Source organism: Larus michahellis, chromosome 2 (genome assembly GCF_964199755.1).
Source record: "Larus michahellis chromosome 2, bLarMic1.1, whole genome shotgun sequence".
Lineage (NCBI taxonomy): Eukaryota > Metazoa > Chordata > Aves > Charadriiformes > Laridae > Larus > Larus michahellis.
Genome location: NC_133897.1, coordinates 30474897 through 30485608, shown reverse-complemented (window position 1 = coordinate 30485608; position 10712 = coordinate 30474897). Strand labels below are relative to the sequence as shown.

The window sequence follows — 10712 nt, the reverse complement described above, 5'->3', positions numbered from 1 at the left end:
CACCAGGACGGCTGCGGCGGCTTCCCGAAGGCGGTGTGAGGGGAGCACCGAGAAGGGGAAACAAGCGGCCCCGCACTGCCCCTCACACCCCGCCGCCCTGAGCGCAGGCGCTGCCCAGAGCGCTCTCGGCGGCGGGCGGGGCGGGGCGAGGCGGCCTCGGCGCGGCGCGGGCCCGGGGTGCCCCGGCAGGTGCCTGCTCCCCGGGCGGCGCTGCCGGCTGGTAGGCCGGGGACAGCGCTGAGGCGGGAGTCGCGAAGCCCGGAGCGCTCGGCGGTGTCGGCGCGGGGTGCCGCGACGGGGCGCCGGCCGCCGCGGAGGGCGAACAGGCAAACGGCAGAGCGGCTACATCCGGGCGGCGGCGGCGCCGGGCACCTGCCGCGGCGGGGGCCTCGGGTGACATTGGGCCTCGGCAGCTGAACGGGGAGGACGGGCTCCGGAGGCTGGTAAAGAGGGAGAGCGAGACCTTCGCCTGCGCCCGCTGCCGCCATGTTTCGTGTGATGGTCACCCACGCCAAGAAGCACCCCAGCGTGAGTACCCGGCAGCGGGACCCGGTGGCCCGGGGGCGGCGGCCCCTCGGCCTTGGCGGGTCGCCCTCCCCCACCTCCCTGCGGCCTTCCTCTGCCGGCGGTCGGTTCCCCCCCCCGCCCCCCCCGGCCCTGCCGGTCACCCCCTTCCTCGCTCTTCCATCTTCTTTCCCTCGGGATGTCAGGCCCCTTCGGTGGGCCGGGGCGGACGGCCTGTGAGCACCTCGGGGCTGATGGGCCAGACACTGTCAAGTCCCTTTTTCCTCCAGTGTGTGTGGGCCTTGCTCAAGGTGGCCCTGCCATTCTTCTTGCTCATTTCTTTCCCTACACACACAGCCACACACCCACACCCATTTTTTTACTTTATGATTGGGGTGGCAGGGGCTGTTTTGGACAGTGGAGGGACTAATGTTTGTTTCTCAGAAACATGCTGTTACAGGGCGTTTGGTTGTTCCGCATGTAACGGTATTTTTTTCATGCCTGCCGCTCGGTAGCTGGTAGTTGCTCTCTGACCCCAGGGCTGTCCTGCACGCAGGGGGCTTGTGTCAGGGTTTCAGAGGGCCATGCATTAGGGCTCAAAGTGTGTGAGTGTGTTCTTTGGTTTGTCATTACTGTAGTCAGAAATGCTGTGTAATAATGCTGTTCTGTTGTATACTGGTATGACATTTAATTTTTTTATCATTATTCTAGTTGATCCCTCTGTTTTTGATCATCGGATCTGGAGGCGTTGGTGCAGGCCTGTATCTCATGCGTTTGGCAATGTTCAACCCTGATGTCTGGTATGTATAAAACAATTCACAGCACCCGCTTCTCTTGCTGCATATATTAAAATAACCTTCACTGCCTTGATCTTTATGTTTCTGGAGGCCCTAACGTCTTGTTCCAATGTCACTGGCACTGAGTGTGTAGAGATTTTCTTGATTAGGGGATTATTTTTTTTTACTACATGATATTTAGAGACTGCAGGCAAAGGACTGTGTCGTCTTCTGTGGAAGCTTATTTGGATGGGTGACTCTCCTTGGCCTAATAACCACAGTACACATAGGAATGTTATTTATTTTAAAGCTAGTGTGATTCTCTTAATATGTTCTCATGTCTTGCATTTCTCTCAACAGCTGGGACAAGACAAATAATCCAGAACCTTGGAACAAACTGTCTCCCAGTGACCAGTACAAGGTAATATGAAAAATACAGATTTTTAGGAAACATAATATCAAAGGTGTAGCCTACTGCTTTAGGATCTTTTTGTATCTTGGAAAGTAGCTGAATGAGTGTTGTATTTCCTCTGCTGTGCAACGTTTGTCCCTAGAACTCAGAGCACAGAGAGCTGAGTTTGAGATTATAAACTTTCCTAGAGTTAGTTGACAATGGGCTGCAAGAATTCTATGTGTAAGCATTCGTATATATTGCACTGTAAGAAAAAGAAATTATATGCAGGAAAAATAATATACTAGCTCATAATACTCAGAAATAAACTACAGGGAGAAGGACAAAACCTCGTAAATTCTGAACTAAAGCTTTCTAAGCTCTGAACTGTCGTCCTTTACTCATGAGAAGCGAAGCAGGAAAATCTGAGTGTTTAACTTAAACAGTAATTCAGTTCTGCAGTTGATTGAAAACAAAACAATTGTCTGTAAGTAACTGGATGCAATAGAAATATTCTTTCAGTAATATTAAAGTAATTTCATTTAACTGATGAGGAAGCAGGCAAAGATGTGTAAAACATTTGGTAGTTTACAGAAATCATGTTTTTATCGTGTTTTACTAAAGTGGTATTTTAGTAGATTCCTGTTAAGAATATTTTAAGTTTATCCTCAAGCTACTAAAAAAGCAAAATGTTTTCAGAGCTGGTGTCTGTTCAGTACCATATCTTACTGTTCAAATAATTGAAATAAGCAAAAAGAACCAACCCACACTCCAAAATAAAATAAGTTGCGGTTCCCTTAAAAGTCCGGGAGGAACGTAATACTTTGTTTTCATTGCTGTTTCTGGAATGTTGCTGTTTCTTAAATATCTAAAAGAGGCAAACTCAACATAGTGCGCAGCACAAATTCTTTTAAAGAGTGCATGCCTTGTGTAGCATTCCCCTTCTGTCTTAGCATGCAAACACAGCCTCAGGGTTTACCATATTTGGGTGTGTGTATCATTGGGTATTTTTTTTTCCAAATCTGCACTGTGGGAAATGGAAAGGCAGATGCTCTAAACTGAAGGTGACTGCTTAGTAAAAAGCTCTGATAGAACAAGTTTTAGCTTTTGATGAAACTGTTTTTCTTTTGTAAACTTCTCTTTGTTATACCAACTTCCTCAGTCTTGCCAAAGAAAAGAGTTGAAGACCTGATCATTACTGTAGGAGCTGCACAGAAAGCTGTAATTTGAATGCGCTGTAGGCTGTTTTGTTTTCTCTGAGGAAGTTAAAAAAAATTGAATTTGGGCATAACTAAAAATAATCAAGTTAATTTCTTACCTTTCTCTTTTAAAGAAAAGCTATAGCATCACATGCTTGACGTCAGCTCAGGCTGGGATGCCAAAATATGCTTTTTAGTCACCGAGGCAATGAATTTACAGACTATTTAGGCTGTTTTGAGTTGCTTGTAATGGGATCCAACTTTATTAATCTAAACTGAGAGTGTGAAAGGGTCTGTTCTTACTTTCCTTCCTCCTTGTCATACCTTCCAATTCTAGATGCAAACTTGGTTTTTGCAGCACCGCTCTAAATGAGTTCAAATGATTCATCTTTTTTAGTAAATACCATGGAAAATAGGTAGTCGAACTTACTCCTTTTTTTTCCCCTCTCTTTCCTAGTTCTACTCGGTTAACGTAGACTACAGTAGACTGAAAAAGGACCGTCCTGACTTCTGAACAACACATTCATCTCCATAAGCTGCACAGAAAGGTCTTCCCGAAGCCGTCCGCACAATTGTCATGCTTAATCATCCAGGAAATAATCAAACCTGCCTCACTCTGCACTTGGTCATGTGTTTGGAAGTTTTTTGATGAGGCTTAATAAATGTCTGAAACTTGAAGTGTCTACTCTTTACTCTAATTTTGCAAAATGAGAATATCTTCCCATTAACAGTCTGTTGTATGATCAGTCAAATAGTAAGCGAAAAGCCAGTTCGCGTTTCCTCAACAAGAAAGCAAAGTTGTCTTGGTGTGCTTTTTACTCAATCTGTTGATTTTAGAGAAATAATTGCATGTTCATGCTGTATAATGAACTGCAAGAATTTGAAAGCATGTATTATATATGTGTGTGTGTATCTATGTATATATACGTACACACACATATATATATTTTTTTTTTTTAATTGCACATGAATTTTTCTACTTGCCACTTTAAGAAGTTTTGGTAGCAGACGAGTCAATGCTGACAAGTCCTTGTCCAGCAGGGAGGCAACAGATGTTGTCATATGTTGCTGGAGCGAAGGGGGAAAAAAAACAAACCCAAGGGGGGAAAAAAAAAACCAAACCCAAGCTTTCTGCAAAAGGTTTCATTTCTTTTTCATTTTAAGTAGTTTGTTAATAAACAAGAAGGCAGTCTTAAATATTTAAAAAATAAAATGCTAGGAGCATATTTAAGATTTTCTGTGGATCACACTTTTAAGGAAGGGAAGCGCACAGTAAGCAGACCAGTGTACAGGATTTGAGGAATAATTAGATTAAAATGTATAATATCTTTCAGCAAGGGCAAATTCTCATACTTGCTTCATTCTTGCTATGGGCAGACAAAAAGAAAGTATCTTTGCGAGTCTGTAACATGGTAGATTTTTCTTTGTGCTTTTCTGTGAACAGCTGGTATTTCCTTGGATAAGGGATGTAATTCTGGACCACCTGACAGAGTACAGCTGTTCCTGTCTGGATACATTTCAGTACACTTAAAATGGACTCTCAGAATGCAGATAAACGTAGCTGCTGTTAGAAATAGATTGAAAGAAACTGAGCAGCAAGAACTTCCGTTGGAGAAGAAAAACTATTCTGTGGTAATAGACTGAGAAATAAATACTTGCAAAGGCTTCATATTTTATATGGAAAAATCTTACAGGTCAATTGAATGTGATTTATTTGGTAGCAGTTGTGATTGTTTTCTGTTTCATGATATACCAAAATGGTGGCTTTACTTGCGGTTTTCACTTGATTGTTTGAGAGGCTTTCACGAAATCGGAGGAAGAAAATGAGTGTTCTGACAGAGACGATGTTTATGGTGGTGGGGCAAAGTCTATAAGTGTCCTTGGGGACTGTGGTTGCTACCTTAATCCAAATATTTTTAGGAATAGATCTCTCTCTTGCAACACTTTGTTCTTCCATTTTAAAAGTATGTCAGAAGTAAATATGGGAAGTGTACCTAGTTGGGGTAGTCCTTTTGGATTTTAGTGATCCTGCTGTGGTCTTCAAGTGCAGATGGTTTCTCTGGATGTTAGGAAAGGCCAATACCCAGGAAGTAAACCTGATACTCAGTAAGGTGAGACAAGGTTGTTCCTTTTGGTCACAGCTGAAGAGGGTATAGGCTCATGTTTTTCTTAATAAAGGCACTTAAATAGTCTGCCCTCGATATATTTCACAATATATTTAACAAGAACTTAAGCTATTTAAAGCTCTAAATCTGTATTGACTAGAAAACTAAAAGGCAGTTCGTTCAGTTGTGCTTCCTCTTTCCTTACAGCAGCATACTTGCTGCTGAAAATACACAAAACTTGAAGTCTTTTAAGTTAAAATCATCATATCTCATTCTCAAGGCAGTTATTCTGAGGGGACACTTGCTCCCTTTTCTTTGGGTATAGCCTTCTGTCCTATTTTAAATGGTGACAGAAGATAGTCACCATTACCTGCCAAACTTAAAAAGTAATAAACATCATAAGAATTTTGTTTCTTTCTCAATCTTTAATGCTTGGAATATTCAGTAATTGAAAAATGTTACATAATTTCCAAAAAGGAACTGAGTCAAAAGAAGAACTCTGCATATTCGGTGTGATTTACCAGCTCAACCAACAACACGTTATTTTCATACAAACATAATACTGTGCTGGTTTTTGGTTCCATGGGACTAATTTCTCGCTGAAGATGTTTTTTTTTTACTGTTGAACCCTCACGCCTGTAGAGACTTCAGGCCACTCTGCTCGCTGTAAGTCTGTCTTGAATTATTCTGTGGGCAGAAATCAAGCACTTGCTTAAATCTTCAGCTTTGGGACACAGAAGCATTGAAATTCACCAACTTTATTGGTAGTATGGCAATGTGTGTTCACATCCCTAAAGGAAAAGTTCCACATTTTTTGATGTTTTATAATTATCTTATGGGTTGATAGATCTATCCTAGTAATTCAGTTCTGTGATCTGCTACTATTTCTTCAGTAGTTTGGGGTTGATTTTTGGGTTTTTTTTTGGGGGGGGGGCGTTGGTGTGTGTTTGTTTCTTTGCTTTGTTTATTTTTAAACATACAAATGCTCTTTGCTAGTCCCTTGTTCTATTTTTGGTATTTCATCTGTTGTTTTTATTCTTAAAATTCCAGTCCAGTAAGGCCTTAAATTCCTGCTTACCTTTTTCCACTGTGATTTTTCCTTAGGGACTGAGGAATCATTTATTCCACGTGAAACCAAAGCACGAGCTCGGCCCTAGTCTGTAACTGCTTGGTAGTGCTCTATCAGCATCCAGCACCTTTCTTTGCACTTTTGTAGCATACTGTTTCTGAAAGAGGACCTTTTTCACAGCTTGGCAATATTCTATCTGTATTAAAATATTCAACCACCTTCTTTAAAGCTTCTTTAAAGCCACCTTCTACCTCTTTCTTCATGAAGTCAAAGGTGGTGCTCCCTGAAGACAGCATGAAGATTACAGTTTGGATTTTTAGGATTCTAGCTTCTACCTTCCATCTTTGGCTATGAACTTTTATGAAACAATTAAATCCCATCATGAATAGGAAAACCAAGGTCCTTCATTAACACAGTGGCACATAATTTTGCTTGAGCAGATATCCTGTGTTATCTGGAAGAGGCTGATATTCTGCTGTCTTACGTTTCAACTAAGATGGATACAGCTGCTCCCTTCCAGCTTGTGGCAGATTTTTTTGGAATGATCGGCGTAGGCCTGGCCTGAGGGTCTTGTTAATGAGCCACGTACAGAAGCTTTGTCCGTAATTTTTACAATACAGCATTGTATTGTAAATTAATTCTGCCCACCTAAGGTAGAAAGAATTACAGGTTTCCGTGTTTTTGGCGCACGAATGCATGCTCCATGCAGCACGTTGTAGTGTATTTCCTTCGGCTGTATTTTTAGTATAGCCTTTAAGTAGGATTTATGTTATTTGCCTGTAGTAAGGAACGTTCCTTGTGAGTATAAAATATCTTACTGCCCCTAAGAAATTAGAAGGGTGTGCCTGATGCTAAAAGTATAATTTAAATTTTGCATAGGATTTCTAGTCAAATGTCATCCGAGGAAATACATTTCAGATTTGTTTTCAAGCTCTGCTTTACCTTTAAAGCTAGCTTGGTGTGTGACTATTGAATGACCTTTAAAACTAAGCAAATGTATATTTAATGCTGATTGGACTGTAATACTTTGTCAGAAAGAAAGGTTGAAAAGTTAGTACAGGAATTTAAAAAAGGTATTTAGACCAGAAAATGAGTTATTGCAAAAAATTAGATATGTGCAAGTGCACACAAAGTTATTGTTTCTACTCGTTGGCCAGCCTTACTGAGAAAGCAACTGTATGAGCTAGAAAACCCTTTCTCCAGGACAAAGCGAAGCACAGCAGCTCTAGGAGAACTCCAAAAATAGGTCTTCGCTTGCATCGTTGCCACGGTAATTTTTTTATATTACTTCATAGAAAAACTTACTCTTCAGTCCTCTCTTTTGAAATCCAGGAGCTGTTTGACTTCATGCTTTCATGATCCATCCACTTTTCCTTAGAAGTGGTCTTGGCATCAGTATTTAGTCATGAGAAGTTCCTATGAAGCTCAAATCGTTTCATCTCTTCCTCTGATCTCTAAGCTTCTTAAGAGTGTCTCTGGGTACCACTATCATGGCACGTTTCCCAAATGTGTGTTAATTCCAGTGCCATCCCGCTTGGATGAACTTCGTGGGTTTTTTAATCATTTCAAAATATTATTATCTATGGTTGGTGAGGCTTAGCACTTTCTTAGTAAAAATGGCATAAGCCAGTGCAATGCAAGAAAATACACACCCTTTCCATTCTTGAGAAGCAAATGTGTTTTTAGCATCCAGAGTAACATTTATCTAAGCCAGAAAAGTATTCTACATTTTTTCTTTCTCTCTTTTTTTTTTTAAAGTTTCATGTAAATGAAACTAAAAGTAATTTTTACACTTCCTAAGCTAATGTTATTCTCACAGTTACCAGCTGAAGACCCTGTGAGATCACCACACTTTGACTTGCTCGATTTTTTTTTCTACTTTCTCCTCAGTCAGAATCAGTATTACTTTAGGTAATGTGAAATGAGAATTTAAGTATGCAAGTCAAGGCAAGAACAATGCATTCAAACTTTTGCTAGTTTGCTATCAGCATTTACCTGACATTCATTTGCTACTGGAAGATGATCAAAAAATAGTTTATTAACACATGGCAACGCATACATTACGAAGGAGAATAGAAATTCTGCTGGTAATATTCATGACTATTGGCAACGCTTTGTAACTTAGACACCTCAAATAATATTTCTAGGGTCATTAATTTGAATTACTTTGGACAAAATAATGCACTACGCCATTTACAGTTCATCACTATAATGTAAAGACAACTTTTTTAGTAGAATTGCACAAGGCATAACCCAACAGACAAATTTATAGACTTGTTTTTTTCACATTGGAAGCAAACTAACTATGAACATGAAATGTTTTCTAATTTTAGTTTCCCTACTGCAGGCAAATGAAACAAACTGCTGAGAAGGTAATGAAAACAGATTACTTAATGGTGAAAAATCTGAGTGCCATTCTTTCTCTACCAGTGGTGCCACTGCTGGAATTTAATGGGGTGGCACCAGCATGTCTGAATGAAGATTTTGGTCCTAGCTGTTTAAAAATAGGGTTGAATATAATAAGATTTCCTCAGTACTGGTAACATTTTTTCTTTTTTCTTTTCTTTTCTTTTTTTTTTCTTTTTTTTTTCTTTTTTGCTAGACCAAGAGCAGGAAAATAGCAGAACTCATTGTCAACAGAAAGAAAACGGAATTTCATCCCAATTTCAAACTTCCTACTCTAGTACCACTTACATCTCCTGATAGTCTATGAGATTTTGATAGAGTGTTAAGGGGATAATTTTCTTCAGATGTTGTTCTCATCTTCATGATGTGTCAAACAGATTTAAGTTCCTAGCATTTTGGAGGCTTAGGGAGGAAAATTCATTCCTCAAATAGAGACAATGTGCTTAAAATAACCAGGGATCACTGAAGCAGTTTTCTGCACGTGTAAATCATCTTTCTCACCCCCCTTTATAAAAGCCCAGGTAAGTTGGGGAATTATTCCAGAAAAAAAGGTGTAATATATATGTGGCGGAATAGGCAGACGGAGCTGCATCAGTTTTTATATCAATTACAGCAAGTGCCGGAATTTTTTCTGTTTACATCCATCAATTTGTACATGCATTTGACAAATGCAGAAGTTGTTTGTTACACATACCTTGGCTGCTTGGCCTGTTAGGATGTAGTGAGAATTAGGTTCAGAGCAAAACCAAAAAGGCATGCTGTCCCAATGGGTTTAAATTATTACTCAAAATAAAAAAAGCAGTAGCAGAATAACTGCAAAAGAAGGTCTGGGGCTCTCTGTTCTGAAGTTAGACTACTAATGACAAGTTTGTGCTAGTGCAATACTGTGAAATAAAAATAAAAACAGATTCATTGTGAAAATATTCTTTCTCTCTAAATAGCCTCATAATGGCATTATTTAAATATTAACTTATTTCTTATTACAAATAATGTAAAATATATATATGAATCATGTCTGAACCGTATGTATTTTAATTGGATATGCTTTCTCTTAATGATTTCAGTATCAGTAACTAGTTATATTAGTTTAAGATTGTAGTATTTTATATCTCACTCTGCATTATTGTACCTGAACAAAACTTACCTTACCTTCAGGAAGGAAAAGGGTTTCAGGTCTTCCGTCTTGAATCTAATTTTGTTTTTATGTATGAAAATTAAATGCCTGCATAACTGGAAAGAGTTGTTCAGCAAATTGTTATTCAGCATCGGAGAAGGGACCCTCTCCCTTTTTCTGTAATGCAACGTAACAAAGTAAAAAGCTGAATACATCTCTCCCCAAAATAAGGAGGGACAAAATTTTCAGGAGCTGTTTTATGCTGGTGGCAAAACATCTAAATATGAAAGAACTCTTTTGCATGGATGGGTGAAGAGGTAGTGAAGCACCACCACCCGACCTGCTCTTTATCCAGGGCCCTGGCAATTGGTTGCTTTTTCCAATCCTGGCAGAGAGGAATAAGGTCAGGAGTTGACTAATGGCCCAGGCTACCACAGCTCTGTGTTTAGAGGGGATCTAGACTGCCATGCAATATTTACATGGTGAGGATGAAAATTATGACTCAAACCTTACCTGTTTCCCGTATCAAATAAAATCTTCCACAGCTGGCCTGATAGCTGGAGTAAAGATTACTCGAGCTTTTACAAATTCTACAGTTTAATAACCTGAGCTTGAGCTGATGGTGAATAGAAGACACTCGACAAAATTAAAATGGGATCCTCAAATTTAGAGTATCTTGCCAAAAGAAGTATCTCCACTACGGAGCACAGCATGCAGTGGTCAGCCAGGTAGATATGATTTTTATTGTTCATAGCAATAGCCCTCCTAATCCTGGAGCCTGGGTGCTTGCTCCAGCAGTCAAATGAGTCATGTAGCTGCATTCGCCAGCTCACGGAGCTTAAACACTATGCTTCAGAAACAGTGGATCTCTTCTGGATGAAGCTTAATATTCCATTATCTACCTGCGTGCACATCAAACGCAAAATAAACAGTCCAGTAGCGTATCTGAAATTCTGCTTGGATGTATTTTGCTGTGTTTCTCAGTCATTACGGAGAGCTTTTATGGGAAAGAAGAATGAGCTTTTTGAGACCCCAGAAAGAGAGATTTGTCACAGCCAAAGCAAGGAGAATGGAGAGACAGAAACAAGTGGCCTACTCACTGAGGCATAGGAAAGCAGAGAATGTAAAATGTGCAGTGGAAGCATAAT

General features: G+C 40.2%; 1 protein-coding gene across 1 annotated transcript; it reads left to right on the top strand.

The window, feature by feature from the left end:
* Window positions 1-387: 387 nt before the first annotated feature.
* Window positions 388-3548, top strand: NDUFA4 (NDUFA4 mitochondrial complex associated). The gene is made up of 4 exons (XM_074574757.1): window positions 388-528; window positions 1216-1304; window positions 1641-1701; window positions 3328-3548. Exons 1-4 carry the CDS (start codon window positions 487-489, stop codon window positions 3382-3384), a joined length of 249 nt encoding a protein of 82 aa, XP_074430858.1. The 5' UTR covers window positions 388-486; the 3' UTR covers window positions 3385-3548.
* The last annotated feature ends 7164 nt before the right edge of the window (window positions 3549-10712 follow it).

Coding starts and splice junctions, on each gene's coding strand:
- NDUFA4 (XM_074574757.1), top strand. CDS start 487: ATGTTTCGTGTGATGGTCACCCACGCCAAGAAGCACCCCAGC. Junction 529..1,215: donor ACGCCAAGAAGCACCCCAGC/GTGAGTACCCGG, acceptor TCATTATTCTAG/TTGATCCCTCTGTTTTTGAT. Junction 1,305..1,640: donor ATGTTCAACCCTGATGTCTG/GTATGTATAAAA, acceptor TTCTCTCAACAG/CTGGGACAAGACAAATAATC.